Consider the following 17,163-nt stretch of genomic DNA (forward strand, 5'->3'; position numbering starts at 1 on the left):
TGAGGATGCACAAGTGAGCAAGTCACAGCCTTGCTCTTTACAAGGGCGTCGTTCTATTCCCCCACGGCGGGGACTGGTGAGGAACACGCGCTGCCATGGCAGTGCGTTGTCTTGCCTCCAGGTTTGGCTGGAGCTGTGAGTCCCTCGGGGATGCTTGGGAGGTAAACTTCAGAGGAAGTCTAAGACCGGGCTGGGCAGGGCCTGGATCCTTAACTTTGCCAAGGTTTCATCAGACTGAGTTTGGGCACACGCAGCCTGGTCTGGAAAGGGAAACTGGCAGCAGAGACCAGGTAGAACCTCCTGAAGTCACCCACGGAGGAGATGGGTCAGGTTTAAATGAAGGCCCTGGGGGAGGACTGGAGCAAAGGGCAGACTTAGTACTTAATGTGATTTTTAGGAAGAAACCACAGCCGGTATCAGAACAAAAGACAAGTGGATTTCTACCAGAGTTTGTGTTTCCAATTTTGTCTAACTATAAGCATGACCATTATCCACCTATTCGTTCTTTTATGTAATCAATAAATTAACTCTTACTATTTGTTGCCTCCTTGTATGTGCCCAGACTAGAGATCCAAATATCAGTAAGACCAGTGCTGCTCCCAATGGGCCTCTAGTCCAGTTGCAGAAATAAGGACACTGCAGTGCACGGTCTGCAAAGACAGGCTTGCATCACGTGCCCCAAGGGTCAGGGCTGCATGGAGCATTGAGGCTGCCGGTGACATTTTACAGAGACCCGGGACTCCGGAGGAAGGGCATCTTCGGTGAGATGCAAAAGAGGCCGCTGCGGACCATGCCTGGAGTCAAGAGAGAGGTGAAAACTGGCCCTTGAAGTTATTATGGGAAAAACTGATGACTGATGTGGAAGCATTTGAACAACTCTAAAGCCCTGCCCACAGTGTTATAAGGGTCCACAGCTAGCACAATGTCCTCCTCTCCAAAGGAAGCCAGCGACTCCGCCCCTGGTGTGGCTAGGGGTTATTGTGGAAGGCATTTCCATCCCATTTTCACATTCAGTTGCAAACCTCAGTGAGTGAGGCATGGTTGTCTCCATTTTATAGACAGTGAGACTGAGCCTTTGTGCAGGTAAGGAACTTGCAGAAGGCATTGAGCCAGGAAATTCCGGAACTGGGATGAACAAAAGGTCTCCAGAGTCCTCTCTGGAGCTTGTCCTAGGGCACAGGGACATCTTCCACTTGCATCTTCTCGTGCCACCAAAACAAACTAAGGAATTTAATTATTTGAAGGTTATTTTTGGCTCCATAACAAACACAAGTGGAAGTCTCTGTTGGCAGAGTTTGGCTCAAAGGAAGCTAGAGTTCATCAGTTCCAATCACTGGACAAAGAATTCAGGGACGGCCTGAAAACACTGGGTGTAGCCCTTGACCCCGGTGGGGAGGGGCGAGGGAGCACACGTGGAAAAACTGGCATTTGGTTGCTAATTTAAAAAAATTATTAAATTTATTACCAAAGTATCTTTTGAATTAGACATTCCAATCGTCTTAATGCTTAAGGATCATTTTGCTTAAGAACGAAATAAAATGTGGATGCATGAACATTTTGTGAAAGCATAATCATTAAATTGCATCAGATTATGTGCCAACTATTTTCATTTCTACGTTAATAAAAGTTTAGAGACACAATAAAAAAAAAGAATTTAAAATAAACTCCCAAACCTTCGGTTTCCAAAATGAGATTTATGTGTTTTATGTTGGTAAATATGTACTTTGCAGCGTTTATTAGATCATCTTGATTTCTGGGAACGCCGTTTAGAAGCATCACATTGGTCGAAACCATGCGTTTTAACACCTTTGTGGATTGAAGGTCTCCTCATCTTTCTTCATTTTCCTCGCTCTCTTGTCTTTACGCTGATTTTTCATCAAACCCAGTGGTACAGGGACTGAGAGCCCGTTGCTATCATTCTCTGGGTATTTCCATCTGCCTCCAAGTGCCCACTTTTTCTTCTGTGCACCCTGATGTCATCTATCAAAATTCTAAACAGTTTCTCACTTTGCCTTCGAATGCGGAGCATTGGTGCTTTATTTTTCACAGCAATGCCAGTATTAGAGAACAATTAATGATGTCAGCTTCCTGGCATCATTTTTGAGATATTTCTGTTACTGAGAATCTTTGAGGAGGAAATGCAAAAGTGCACACCCGGACTTTTTCTCGATAAGCTGCAGAACCAGAATTGGCCCTTTGATAAATGCTTTCTGGTAGTTGTCTTTAAGGAGCTAATTTTTCAAGCTTAGAGAGAGAGAGAGAAGTAAAGAGAGAAATAGAAAGAGAGAAATTCCTAATTTTTCAGGTAACCAATGACTTAAATGGAGGAAAATAGGTAATTTAATAAAGACGTTTTGGCACATATTAACCATATCTGCTTGGTTCTGGTATAACGCCAACCTCCCTTTGATTAGTAGCAGAGGTATTTTCATTTGGGGGATTGGATTATTTTTGAATTCTACTTATTATACTAAATTGAATACCATATTATGAAATCCATTTCAACTTTTATGGACATCCCTGTCTCCTCCAGGGGCTTCTTTAGGCATTTGGTTTATTGGGGAAGAGTCATTTATTCTCTGCAACGATGCCCACGGTGCTGGCACATTACAGAAAAGAAAATAAGCCACAAAATTCAAGTTCTTACTGCAGAATAGTATCAACTTACATGATTCTCTTAAAATAATGGAGAATGTTAGAATATGGCATCCTGGGGAAGGAAGAGGATTCTTGCATATCTAATCAAAGTGTTATCATCCCAGAAACACATCCATAATATGACCTTTGTCAGCTGCTTCATAGTGAAGAAATCTTTTCAAAAAGGCAAAAGTTCCCAACGAAGCATCATAGGCTGCAAGGAATTCTCAGAAAAGAAATTGCATTTTCAACAAGAGCCTCCAACTGCCGAGATGGCCCTCCGGAGATCACCACGACCCTCTTGCTCTTGTCTTAAACTGTCAAAGTTTGACTTGTTTTGGACTTTTGAACAATTCAAAAAAGATACTTTCATAAACAGTTTTGTAAACAACAGCATATCTAATTCCTTGGCTTTTGAACACGGAGCTGAGTAGAGCACAGGGAGCCGACTGAGAATTTCTCCTGCCGCCATAAAGCAATCTAGGAGGGAAGTTGCCAAGCTGTTGACACAGGGAATGGAAATGGAAATTCTCCAGTAGTCTCCGAGCCCCCTCCTTCTGCTCTGCTCTGCCTGATGTTTGTTGATTGGTGCAGTATATCTTGATGTTAGTATCCCATTTCAGAAAAGTTCTGACATTATCTATTTGGAAGTTTGAAAAATAGTATAAAACTCCCAGTGCATTTGAGCACACATTTCAACACAGCAATCACAATACCCATTTCCACCGACGCAAGATGCAGGCTTGAACCCAATTCCGATAGCTTCATTGCTAAGTCGATGGAAATCTGAAAATCTTTTGTGGCTAACAAGGTTAGAGGAGGCTGGCTCCTTCCTTCCCGAACATTACCCCCATCCCTGTCGTCAGCCCTCCCTCGCGTTCAGCAGGCAGAGGCCTTCAGCTGAAGAATATGTATGAAGGAACAAATAATCAGAAAAAATGAGTAGGAAAAAAAGTTTTAGATAGCAGAATTGAAAGAAAATGAAACAATGAGGACTTGAAAGATGCCATGTAATACAGATTAAACCATTAAAAATGATTGCACATCTCTGAAAGAGCAGAAATAAAATGGCTGGAATTTGTTTACTTCTTAAAAGATTCAGGCTCAATTCACAAATGGCGAAGCACACTGAAGCAAAAGCCACCTTTCACATTGCTGTCATTTAGAGAGTCAATTAATCTGGGAGCCCCTCGTACTTTGGAATTAGCCCACGGACTCCCTAGTCTGGGGTGACCAGACAAACTGCAAGACTAATGATTCCAAAATCACCATTAATTTCATATTTAGACTTCTGTTTTATTTTTATCACCCAAGCACGGGGTAGATGCCAAAGCGAATACTCAGTTACTACTTCTAGCTTGTTAATAATCAAGTTACATTTCCAGTCATTGACATTCTCAAGCGCTACAAATGAAAATCAAATTTGCAAGATGCAACACATTCAGGGAAGTCATATCTGCTATTCCCTTTTCAGACCAAGAAAGACAAGTCTTTAATCAGCAGTCAACTCTGCAGTCTTTGGAGCTGGTTTAAACTAAGTCAGCAACTCTGATTCTTTTATTTGAAGAACAAATAGCAGGATAAAATTCCTAAGCCCTGGAAATACTCCATCATGACTTGCCACCAAAAGATTTTAAATTCCTCAATTCAAAAATGCTAACACAGTCTTTTCTCTGTCTCTCTCTCTCTTTCTCGCTCCATCCTTTTTCCTTTTTCCTTTCTCCTCCTTAATCCTATAGTCTCAGGAATTGGGAATATTCTTAGGAATATTGATCCTTGGGGATCAGTAACTTCATGTAAGTCTTAGCTCTGTCATTTCATAGCTGAGTGGCTTTGGACAAGTAACTTGACCTTTTCAATCCTCACTTTCCTCACCTATAAAATGGGTATAATACTACTCATCTCACAAAGTTCTAAGTTTTTAACAGGATAACATAAATAAAAATGGTTGCATGGTGTCTGGGGGACACGTACTGTTCAAGACTCTTGGTTACAAATGACAGAAATGCAACTCAGACTTGCTTATTCAAACAAAAGAATTCATTGTCACACAGAAGTAGAAAGTCCAGGGATAGCTGCCTTCAGATCTGGCTGGATCCAGGGGTTCAACAGTGTGGCCTGGGCCGTTTCTATCACTATGGGATCTCCTCTAGGTAAAGATCACCACAATGATCCCAGAGCCATGTGGTCCCGGCTTGGTGCTCCAGCAGGAAATAACTGAACAGTCACCCTGGCAGGAACCTGACTGGTCCACCACGATGACTGAGGGGAGATTTCTCTCATACAAAGCAGAGGGTAGAGCTTGCAGGAAAGAGCCATGAATGTCACCCATGAGGTTTGGTAAATACTTTCTCCTTTTCCCACTGCTTCTGCACATCAAAGACACAGTAAGCCTGGGTGTAAATGATTCTATCACTCACTGCTTTGTGACCTTGGCAAGTTACCCAACCACTCTGATACCTCATTTATAAAACTATGATAATGATATTGCCTACCTTTTATAGTTATCGTGAGGATGCAAAAAGACGATGAGCATCAAGTACCTAGTTCAGGGCCTGCCACCTAAAAAGCCATTGATAATTTTCAGGTATTATTATTATATTGATTTCTATGAGACCTATCTTTCTAGTGCCTGAGTAATTTAATGAATCTAATATAGTGCTAATTAAGATTAATTCCTAAGACAAAGAATTGAGCCACAGATTTGGCAATGCTTTGCTTGACCTTGGTGCGGGGGGTCTCTGACTCTAGGAGAGTGTCCTGGGCTGGCACCAAGTTGTCTCCACTGTCCAGCCTCATGAAACGGTCCCCTAGTCCACACTTTGTAGCAGGCTCCGCTACACAGAGTCATATTCATCTGGGCCCTTATTTAATGGCAGAGACCACCTCTAACTGCCATGGGGGAGAGGAGGCTGCTGGAAGCAGAGCGCCACCCCTCCTGCTGCACCCCTCCACCTGTTCACACACAGCTGGTGATGAACAGTTGAAGACTGAAGAGGCAGCATGTGAGCATGTAGTGCAGAGCCTGGGCCTGGCACACAGAGGTGCTCCGTCACTTTGAGCAGGTTGGGTACAGCTTGGTGGCTCCCTACCTCATGGTAATCCTGCCCTTATCCTGCCCCCCTTCCCTTATCACACCTCTTCTCCTGGCCACACAGGTGCATGTGACTGGCTGGGATGATACATCATTCCCCCGGCCACTGTGATTGGATCAGAGTTCGGCATAGTCACCTGTGCTGGGCCAATCAGAGCCCTTCCCTCGGATTTTTTCAGGGGAAGCTGGAGAGAGAATTTGTTTCAACTCTGGGGAAGCAGAGCTGAAAGGATGTAATGCTGAGAGTCATGCCTGGAGCTGAAGAAGAGAGGAGAGCTGACCCCAGTCTCTGATGTCCTGGAGCCTCCTTCCTTCACTTTCCCGAGCTGGACCAGTTTACTTCCTAATAAAGGCCCTTTGGGCCTGGCTTCCTCCATTTGCATCAGAAAGTGCCCAGACAACCAGCAAAGGCCACCTCACAATGCCCCTCCCTGGGGAGTGGCCACACTCAAGCTTCACAACCCTCCTACCTTCCCCACCTATTCCTGCCCAGCAGCCTCCTGGACCAAGGAGGGCTTCGTCTCCAGTGGCTGCTGGTGAGACAGATGGAGGGTCCACTCCCAGGACCCGTCACTCTGTCATTCCTGACTCCCTGGATTAAATTTGGTGATCTCATGCTACCAACCAACTGACAATGGGACAGACAACCACTCGCACCATCCCCACGACCAATTTTGCTGCTCACGTGCTGATTGGCTCTTCCCATTTTGTCTCTTGTTATTTGAAATCAATGACTCAGTGCACTAGGTCAAGACTGAAGAAGTTCCCCTCGGAGGAACTACAACCACTTATTCTTCAGCTTCATATTATGAAGGCTGAGACTGAACCCTTGGTATGGCTAGTTTTCCTACCTTAATTCTCATTTGTAGTTTCCCAGGCAGAGGCGAATGAGGACAAATCACGATCTCAGCATCAAAATCCCCATGCCTCTTGCTTTAATTTCCAAGTCACAAAAATCCAGGCACTTCTGGCTCCTCCCAGAAGGGCAGAGGAGGCGGGAGACCCACCTCCTCCTGGCAGCCCAGCCCGAGTGCACACTCCCCAGCACTTCACACCACTTAAAAGACTCTGCCCAAACTGCCAACAACGTGTTACAAACAGAGCGCTTCCCGAAAATGGATCAGAAACACTTTGTAATGAGTGTAGGCGCTGCTTTCAAAAAGGCCAACATCTAACAAAATTCCTGGTCCTGAGTGATCCACCCTCAAATAGCCCAGCGCAGGCTGAGAAAACTTCCCCCAAAGCCTTCACATTTGCAGAAGCAGCTCTCTAAGGCAATCTACCCAATGACATAGATGTCGGAAGAGCTGAACTGTATTAACTGTTTACATATATTACATCCCTTCCCTGGATACTCAGTTATCTAAGGTCGCCATATTTTGGAAAGAAGCGCTATCTAAGATTTGGGATGATCTTCGGCCAACGATTACTGGACAACTGGATCCAAATTCCACAAATAACAGTGTTCCTTTACCTGTGTGGGTGTTGCCCCTAATAGAACGCAGGTGCCATGCATTTTCTCTTTCAGGCCTTCCTTTCCACTATTCCTTCAACTCCAGCAGATGCCCTGGCTGCTCTACATGCCCCCTCCATTTGGGGCCACAGGCAGCACGGGGCCAGGCACATAGGGACTCTTGGAAAGGGCTTGTGGAAGGGGTCCTCACTGCAGGGAGAGGCTCTGTTTTGCACCCCCACTACCCCCAGGACATATCCTGGGTAGATGCTCACTGTCCCAGACTGCAAACCCCATTTCTTTATCTGTCGAAACCATTCAACTGGGAGTGCTGTGAGAGCTGTAACAAGTCCCATTAAGCACAGCATCTTCAAGCCCTGCACCAACCAGGCCAGCAAAAGCAGGTCTCAGTGAGAGTCTTCGGAATGGGAATCCTTGTGCTACCTCTGGCAGAGCCCCAGCCCAAGGTGAGCCTGAAGGGGTTCTGGATCTCAGCAGCAACACTCAGGGACCCAGGGCAGAAGGGTTTTCTGACTCTTTGTAGGAATGCAAGAGCTAAGCATGCACAACCTTCCAGGTACGGTGGCACCTTGCTCCCCTTTCCCACCCTGCACCCACCCTTGACCCTCTGTGTGAGGGTGGGGTCTGAAGCCTCTCCTTCCCGCACTTTCTTTTGCCCACTTGTAGATGACACCCCTGTTGCAATTGTACTATGATGGCTCCAGCTATGTGGAGAACTAGTGTGGATCAGAGTGTAATCAGAGACAGCTAGCGCCCACCTCCTGGTTCTGAAGGCCCCCACCCTCCTCCAGAACGCTCTGGGCCCCCTGCATCACACGCTGGTTGGCTGTACCACCCAGGTCCAAGGTGCTGACTGTGGCTGGCTCTTGGCTCCAACCCTTACAGGAACATAGGGGGCTGAGAAAATCGATGGTGCTAATCGCGAGCTCTCCACTGGGGATGCCATCCTAAAGGAAAATCGTGTGTGAAATACTCAGAGTGGTGAGCTCCGTAATATGTTTCTTTTGTTACATGACCCTCGCACGTTTGTCCGGAGTTTGGGGCTTTCAAACCACACAAGGTTTTATGTGATCGTTATAAAATCCCTCCTTTTCCCAAAGGCAGGGTAGTAAGGATTAAGTTTGACTACTGAAGACAGCTTTGTTGTAAACGGTCTCTCATGTCACAAAAGTAGCTTGGAGAGAGAGGCTTATTAAACAAATTTCTTAGGTTGCAAATCACTGGAAGCAATCACATGTCGCGTTTTCATTTGTATAACCTGAAAGGTATCCGTTTGGATGTTTAAAGAAGGAAGCAAATTAACATTGTTCCCGGTGCTCACAAGAAAGCCGGCTGATCGTAAAGGACATCCAGGCAGGCCCGGGAAGAAGCCAGAGTAAAGTCGAGCACGCACTCCTGTGGTTTTCCACCTCTCTTGTAAAAAGTCATTCATGGGAATCGGTGTCCCGAGACGAAAGGGATACGAATTATTAATTCGAAGATGGGAAACCCCAAAGGAACCTCACCCATCTAGTGCAATGCTGTCCTCCTACAAGCAGAGCAGTCAGGTGGATTGCACAGTGAGAGGCTGGCGGGACCACAGCCCAGATCTCCTGACCCTGTGTTCCTTACACCCCAGGCCATCCCCCCGCCCCCCTGATGTGGAGCTATCCTTGTGTTGCTTTAACGAAAGGAAGTGCATGTAGGTGAGGATGTAGGGGTACTGGGACAAGAGAATGAGGCATAGGGAACTTTTGAGAAAAGGATTTGTTTTTGAAAATTATCACCAAGAAGGAAAGAACTTAGCAACAAGTGAAGGGCGTGCAGAGTTTAGTTCTGCCCACCGGAGAGTCTGAGATATCCCATTTTAGAGTCTTAGTCTTTGGCAGGGCCAGTCAGTGGGCAGGGATGGTGGCCCTTCCCCTGCCTCCTTTGGTTCCCAGACCCCTATGTGGCTCCTGACCCTGGAGCCCCTTGTGAAGGCAGCTGCAGTGTCCCTCAACCTCTTAGCAAGGGCGACTGAGTCCTGTCAGCACAGCCAGGCCCAATCATACGTCCTGGATGCCACACTCTCCTACCCTCCCCAATGCCACATAACCCATCTAAAGGGCCATTGGATCACCACACAGGCCTTTCTTTCCTGGGGTGGGAATCAGAGAGGCCAACGCTAGCTGGTCCTTTTTATTAGTAGTTTAGGAATTCATATTAAAATACTGCTCAGATAAAAAGAGAAGTAGGATTTATGTGCTAGTTCTGAAACTACATCACAGTACACTTGTTAGGATGCCAGTAGGTATCCTGATTCAATTTTGGTGTTATTTTCCTTTTCAGTTCTGTTGGGATCCAAGCTCTGATTGGGTCCTGGTAGTAAGAGACGATAAGAGGACAGGTGTATTGTTGTTGTTGATGTTTATTACCCCTCTGTGCCTGCCCTACAAAGAGTTGCTTATTATAAAAATCCTTTACCGATGAGGACATTGAGGATTAGAGTAGCTGATGAGTTTCCTAAAGTTTTGCAGTAGAAATAGAAATAGACCAGAACACATAGACAGAACAAATACAACAGACCACAATAGAAAAGACCAGAACAAATAGCAAACGTATTTCATTTCTCCCTCCATCTTAGCTTAAATGCTTATGGCTGTCTGGAACAGTGCTGAGAAGGATTCTGAGAGTGTGTCCAGGCCCAGTGGAGAAAAAGTGTCTTGATTTTGGAGTAAAAGCACCTTGATTTGATCACCACTGTGTACTGGTTCATTTTCCATGAGCAGCTAGTTCAAGTGGGTTTCAGCCAAGGAGTGGGCTCCATGGGGCTCTTGAGAGGATCCATGATGTGGCCTGTAGAGGGTCTCCAAGGCCCGTCACAAGGCAAAGCCTGCAGAGGTTCTCTGAACAACCTTTTACTAATGATGTTAATGTGCTGGGTTGGGTCATGCGAGTCACAAACACCAAGACATGAATTTTGACCCAATCCCAGCAGAGGAGTTATACATACTGGGAAGGCAAAGATTTCTCTCCCATTAAGAAAACAGAAAAACTAGGAGGTCCATGGCATGGTGGCTTAGAATATGGGCCTGAAATTGCCACCAGGTGTTTGACCTCCCTCAAGCTTTGGGGGATACCACTTGCTTGGGGTGTTACCGCGATGAAATTGGATACGATGTGTCTACATTATTTCTTAGGGCTGCTATAAAAAGTACCACAAACTGAGTGGCTTGAAATAACACACACAGTATTGTCTCACAGTCCTGTAGGCTGGAAGTCTGAAATCAAGGTGTCTACAGGGCCATGCTCCCTCTGAAGGCTCTAGCGACTGATGTGTTCCACGCATCTCTTCCAGCTTCTGGTAGTCCCGGGTGTTCCTTGGCTTGTAGATGTATCACCCCCACCCTCCATCTTCACACAGAGTTCTCCCTATGTCTCTGTCTTCACGTGACCTTCTGCCTATGACATCGGCCACAGTGGATGAGGGGCTCACTCCAATAACCTCATTCTAACTTCTTATCTCTGTAAAGATCCTATCTCCAAAAGGTCACATTCTGAGTACTGGGGGTTAGGACTCGGACACATCTTTTGGGGGAACACAATTTACCCATAATAAGGTCCGCACAACACCAAGCAGTGCCTGGCACCCATGTGCTCACCGAATAGCAACTGAGACTGGCCTGGCCGTCAGGGCCCAGGAAGCTGGGAGTGTCTAGGTCACGGGGAGCTGGCAGCACCTGAGGAGCCCTTGACAGCCACCACCCACGATGGGCACTAGAGGCTGACCCCAAGCTCCTTTGCTGGCAAGGAATCCCACTGGTGGCCGCTGAGTCCCGCGGGTCCCTGCCCTCTGGGAGCAGCCCGGGGGAATGCATGTGCACCGGTCGCGCAGACCCCTGAAGTGGGAGTTAGCAACACCGTACTGGGTGCACCTGTCGCCGCGTCTCAAGGCCCAGCCTGTGACTCCACACCTCTCCTGGCCCGTGGCAGGAGGCATACACGAAGGGGTACGGGGCTGACATCTGGTGAACTGAGGCATACAACCTGAGAGGCGGAAGCGGAGGTGGGGAAGGTGCTGGCGGAAGGGCCTGCAGTGGCAGCAGCGCGGAGCCTGAACCGCGAGGAAAAAGCGGGGCGCACAAACAGGGCAGAAGGACCCCGGCCTACCGGCGCAGGACAGCCAGCGAGACTGCGCAGAGATGGGGCGGCCCGGCGTCCCTGCACTGGGCATGCTCCGATCCTGGCGAGCGCTCGGGGGCGGAAAGGGGGTGCCCGTGCTCGGCCCCGCCCCCGCCGCAGTCGAGGCCCCGCCCCCGCGCCTCGGCGCCGCTTTCCGCTCGCCCAATCCCCGCCCCATTCTGAGCCCCGCCCGAGGGCCTCTGTATGGCCCCGCCCCCGTGCTCCTGGGCTCCGCGCCCCTCGGCCGCGATTCCGTGTCCAGGCCCCGCCCCACTCTGGGCCCCGCCCCGGCGCTTCGGCCCCGCTACTCTTACTTCTAGGCCCCGCCCCCTGCGCTCGACCACGCCCCAAAACCTCGGCCCCGCCCCCGCCCCGCTTCGCGTACCCCAGGCCCCGCCCCCGTGCCGGCCCCGCCCCCGCGCCCCGGACATGCCCAGGCTTCCCGCGCTGCTCCGCTGCTCTGCGTCCCTCCGTTTGCAGCTGCTCGCGGTCGGCGCTTTGGGCAACGCGGTGAGTGTCTGGGTTGCCTCCCTCCCGCCAGAATTCGGAGCGCTCCCTGGGGAGAGCAGGCGTCTGCAGCCCGTGGGGCATCTGCCCCAGGTGGTCAAGGCTGCTGTCCCCTCGCCATCGTGTTGGGGGCCGCCCTGACTGCCACCCACCCACCCCACACAGGCCCCTAGCTGTGCTCAGGTATGCCTACACGTGCCCAGGTCTGCCAGCCATCTCCCTGGTCTTGGGGTTTCTGGACCAAGTTGCGCTGCGGTGACAGTGGCCTGGCTTGGGGCTCGTGGTCACCCCGTCACACCTCCAGTTGGTGGACACCTTCGACGCTTTCCCTGCCCACATTCCTGCCTTGCACTGCTGACCACCGCCAAGGAGGCCGCTGCTGCGCCTTCTGTTCCCAGGAAAGTTCCAGAAGCCCCTTCTCTGGCCCTTCCTTGCCACAAACCTTTAGCATACTCCTTGTGCAGGATTCCACAGTTGCTTCTTCTTTGATACCGCGAGAGGAGGACCAAGTTCTGGGGTACTCATTATCATGGCTGTGTTTGTGTCCATTAAGCCCTGATTACATCCGTAAACAGTAAACAAGTGGAGTTTGAGAGCCGTTTGCACCGGGCGGGCACCGTAGTACCCCAGTCTGTGATAATACCGGAGAGCAGTTCTAAACTATGTATATTCCTCACTCTCTAAGTTCATCATGCCCTGAAATCTACAGGTTTTCCCTCTCAACGCCTCAGTTCGGTAGCTGGCTCTCTCACCTGGAAGGCCGTTTTCTACATGTGAGCACAGCTTTCGCTGGTTTGGGTGGACAGTCATCAGATGGAGAGAGGTTGCTTTGTCCTTGAGAGTGGTCCCCACAGCTGTTGGAGGGGAACGTGGAGCTGTTGAAGGAGAAGAGCTAAGAATTGCAGTGGTTCTTTAAATACGAACCTGAGGAGTATCTAAGTTGGGCTCGCCCCTTCATCTCCCCAGGTGATTAGGAGATGGTTTTGTTGCTTTCACGAGCCCATGCATGGAGTCCACTCAGGGAGGTGAAAAAGACACAAAAAAAGAAAGCTTAGCACACTGGGGGGGTGGGGGAGTAAACCAATTTTAAGGAAACAGTGTCAGAGCCCATCTCCACCCTCCCACCTTCACCCTCCAGCTGGTAGTCAATATTGTGTTAACTCAGACCATTATCCTTAAGACCGTTCACACCAGGTCCACACTTGCCAAGGTCCAGAGTCTGCAAGTAGCAAAGGACGGCGGCCTTGCTCTGGCACGTGTTTCATGTTTCTTGGCTTCTGGTCTTGGGTTAGAATATGAGTGGTAGAGTGGTGACTGTTACACTCTAGGGGCTGGGTGAACCAGGTGGCGAGTCTAGAGCTATACTAAGGTACTTTGCTAGTGAATATTGTTTTCATTAAAATAAAGCTGTATTGTAAGAACTATATTTAATATTAGACACTGCTTTAAAAAGGCTTCACTGCTGCAGAGCAAGGTTTAAAGAAATAAAGCCCTAGGGCATCTCACTCTTGTTCAGCTGCTAAGATTCTTAGACCTTTCTTTTCCTTTCTCTTTTGATCTTGCTTGGGTATTAGTTGAGCCTCACCTGGGCCTTTTCTTCCACTCAGGCCTTCTGTCTCCTGGTTTCTTTCACAGATGTCTCAGTCGGGGCCTTGTCTGTCCCTCACACAGGCAAGGAGGGGTAGGAAGGCTTCTACCTTCCCTGGTGTGCCCTTGGAATTTCTGCTCCAGTCTCTTCTGTTCCTTTCTCAGGAACCCAAAAGAGTTTACTCTCTTCAGTATTTTTTAATAAAATAAACTTAATAAATTGTCTGTATTTTTCTTTTTTTTTTTTAAAGATTGGCACCTGAGCTAACAACTGTTGCCAATCTTCTTTTTTTTCTTTCTGCTTTTTCTCCCCAAATCCCCTCAGTACCTAGTTGTATATTTTAGTCGTGGGTCCGTTCTAGTTGTGGCATGTGGGAATCCGCCTCAGCGTGGCCTGATGAGTGGTGCCATGTCTGTGCCCAGGATCTGAACCACTGAAACCCCGGGCTGTTGCAGCAGGGCCACAGGGCCAGCACTCAGCCACAGGGCCAAACCTTGTGTTTTTCTTATTTTGCAGAGGACGTTTAGAAGCCAGTGATTCAAACCACAAGCCTGTTTCATTGCAGCTTCCTTTTTTGGGCATCAGTGTCCTTTTCAGTTAATAAAGTATTCTCCTTGTAGAAAAAAAAAAGGAAGCAAAACAGTATTTTCTGCATCCCCTTTGCCTGTGGTCATCTGTTAGTGTTGTCAGGTTTGTTTTCACACTTACTCTCACCCAGCCTAAGCCTCTTGCGCCAGCGTCAGGTGCCTCTTTCAGCTCCACTTCCCCCATCCGGTTCTGACATCTGGTTGTGTCTTTGGGTCCAGGTGCACACCTTGGCTCCCGGTCTCACAAAGGCCCTAGGCTCATTTGGCTCCTGTCACGGTCCTCCCCTACCCTCTGTTTCCTAGGGTGGGTAGCTTCTGATACAACTACTTTCTGCAAGAGTTTGGGTCTTATCACAGATTATTATTTAAACAAAACCTGAAGATTTAAAAATCAGACAGGTAAACTATAGTGTTACCATTGGGTGAAAGTGGATTCCATACCAGCCTTTTCATATCCGCTCATGACAAATGAACCAACCCAACGCCTCATTCTTGGTTCGAAAGTGTGTGGTTTATCTGGCTGGGGGAGGAAGGTTGGAGCTGTGCAGGAGGGCTGGTTTCCCCTTCGTGGACATGATCACTTTTCCTGTTCTGTTAGCCCTGGAGGCCTGTCTTGGGCGTAGGTAGATGAAAGTTTGAGATCCAGTGTTGTAGACAGAACGCTGCAAGATGTGTGTTCTGTGGCATTTGGGTAACTGCTGCCTATCTGCTGGCCAGTGGAAAGAAATAGTCCAATTTTCTTTTGACTTAGAAAAATTAACAGTAATAAAGAGTTTATATGGGAGGGCTGCAGTATTTGGGGAGAACCGTATAATGAACATATGGAATATAGTGAATGACTTACTCCTTTATATAGCTGTTAAAATGAATTGTCTAAGAAGAGAAATAAATCATTTTTTCTGACCTTTTGTAGCCTTTGAAGGAATCAGTGGTTCTGGCAGATGTGGCTCACATGTATACTGGTCACAGACAGTGTCTTGCCAAAGTGCTTGCAATCCCTGGCAGTTAAACCAGTCTGTGACAGTCACCCCCCTGATGTCTGCTCCAACTCAGTAACTAAGTGACTAGGCTGCCCCAGGGGCCACTGACCCAACAGTGACATCCTTGGCCACGTGTTGAATGCTGAAACTTGTTCTCAATGCTGGAAGTTGTTTTCAGTTAGATCAGGGGCTTAGTGTCAGAGTAGACGGTCTCCAGGGAGGCAGACAGGCCTCGTGTCCCTTGCCCCCACCTGGAGTAAACTCATGTGGCCTGTGATAGAGCTGTGGCAAAACCGGTTAAAAATTCTACAGAAACATTTTCTTAGGGTTGTTGAATTTGTTGTCTTGTGCGTAAGCACAAAAGGAATTGTGAGAGAGCTGTAAATACCTAGGATGTTCACTCCACTACTTTGAACATTTTCTTGTTAGAATAATTTCCTTCCTGTAACAGTTGTGAAGTCAGCAGAGTGTCCAAGCCAAGCTGCACTGCCCGTTCCCAGAAGTCCAGGGGTGAAACTGAATGTGCAGCCCACCAATGGCACAACTTGTAAAAGCAGGCACTTGTTAAATCTATTTGTTTTTATTATAGACATCGATCTGCCAGTCGCAGTAATGCATTTATGGACATTTTTCTGCACGTGCAGTGCTGGTGGCAGTTTTTACTGACAAATTGAGTCATATGGACAGTAGTTTAGAAAACTCTTACCTTATTGACAGATTGGGCAATTCCTGCACTGGGTGTTCAGAGGTATCTAAATGGGTGAAGAGAGTGAATTGAATCTCAGGGCAGAATATGGGATGGGACATTTAAATGTGGAAATTTAATAAGTAACTGGTAGTTATTTCTCATTGTTTTTACACTTTTAGCTGTAGTTTACTCCCCAGTCAAAAGGACTAAAAGTAGGGGCCAAGGGTGTCCCTTTCAGATTTTCACCCTCTTGTTGGTGTCATTTGTGAGACCCACCACTGGAATTCGGGACCTGTTGCTCTGCTTGAAGTGGGATATTCATGGGCAGTGGTGGAACGGCATTTCTCAAAAGGTCGTCTGAGCCCTGCTGGTATTAGAATTACTGAGGTTAATGGTTAAAAAAGGCAGAGTATGGGGCCCCTTGCCATACCTACTGCATGAGAACCTGGGGACCTGTGTCTTTGCAACCTCCCCAAGGGATTCTGGAGGACCCTAGTGTTTGAGCACCTCTAGGGAGGTCTTTAGGATTGGTTGAGAAGTAGTGCTCTCCAGCCCAGATGGGCGCCTGAGCTCCCCTTCTGGACGGATCCACTCACAACCAGCATCCTTCTAAGTTGCCTGTGCTTATAGATCTCTGTATGGTTTTGTAACTCCTCGGAGACGTCTGAATCTCTTCAAATTGCAAACCCAACAAGTTATCATAGCGTTACAGTTTTTGGTCTTGTGGTTATAACAAAAGATGTAGATGTTACCAAAACTTTGGCATTGGTTTACAAACAAATGTTAAGCATGGACAGCTGTATTATATTTCACTCCTATCTTTCCTTTTGAACGGCTGGTATTGCTTTTTTCCCCTCTGGGTAGAAACATTTTCATGGACTCAGGTGAGAGTTATCTTTCAAATGTGCAACCGAACATGTTTTCGTGGAACTGAACCGAGTATTTACATATAAAGTGCCACAGTTGTGTGGGGGAGAACACTGGGGGGCTTCTGGTGATGCCGTTTACTAGCTGGGTGACTGTGAGCAACTGTTAACCACACTGCTGCCTCCACATCTGTCGGATGGTGATGATCACACTTATTTTGTCTACCTGGATAAGTGTAAGCACATGAAATAATAAATGAATATTTTGTCAAGTCTGAAGCACTGCCTGGATAGAAATCTTAGTTTGGAATCACAGTCTCACAGAAGGATAAGACTGGAAAAAAGATGAGGAACAAACCAGAATCTTTGTTTCCCTCCAGTCCAGTCAGCATCCTTATTTTCTCCTTCGTCCAGTCAGCATCCTTGTTTCTCTCCAGTCCGGTTAGCATCCTTGTTTCCCTCCAGTCCAATCAGCATCCTTGTTTTCCCTGTATTCCAATCAGCATCCTTGTTTCCATCCAGTCCAATCAGCATCCTAGTTTCTCTCCAGTCCAGTTAGCATCCTTGTTTCCCTCCAGTTCAGTTAGCATCCTTGTTTC

General features: G+C 47.7%; 1 protein-coding gene across 2 annotated transcripts in view; it reads left to right on the forward strand.

Annotated features, from left to right (window-relative positions):
* Positions 1-11,760: 11,760 nt before the first annotated feature.
* The window catches only part of MGMT (O-6-methylguanine-DNA methyltransferase), a 293,105-nt gene continuing 287,702 nt past the window's right edge, over positions 11,761-17,163 (forward strand). The window contains exon 1 of one of the 2 annotated variants that reach the window (XM_046652165.1): positions 11,761-11,858. In XM_046652165.1, coding sequence (XP_046508121.1) covers positions 11,778-11,858 — 81 coding nt within the window. In that variant the 5' untranslated portion in view covers positions 11,761-11,777. The other variant, XM_046652166.1, reaches the window with a different exon arrangement.

This window comes from Equus quagga, chromosome 2 (assembly GCF_021613505.1).
Source record: "Equus quagga isolate Etosha38 chromosome 2, UCLA_HA_Equagga_1.0, whole genome shotgun sequence".
Taxonomy (NCBI): domain Eukaryota; kingdom Metazoa; phylum Chordata; class Mammalia; order Perissodactyla; family Equidae; genus Equus; species Equus quagga.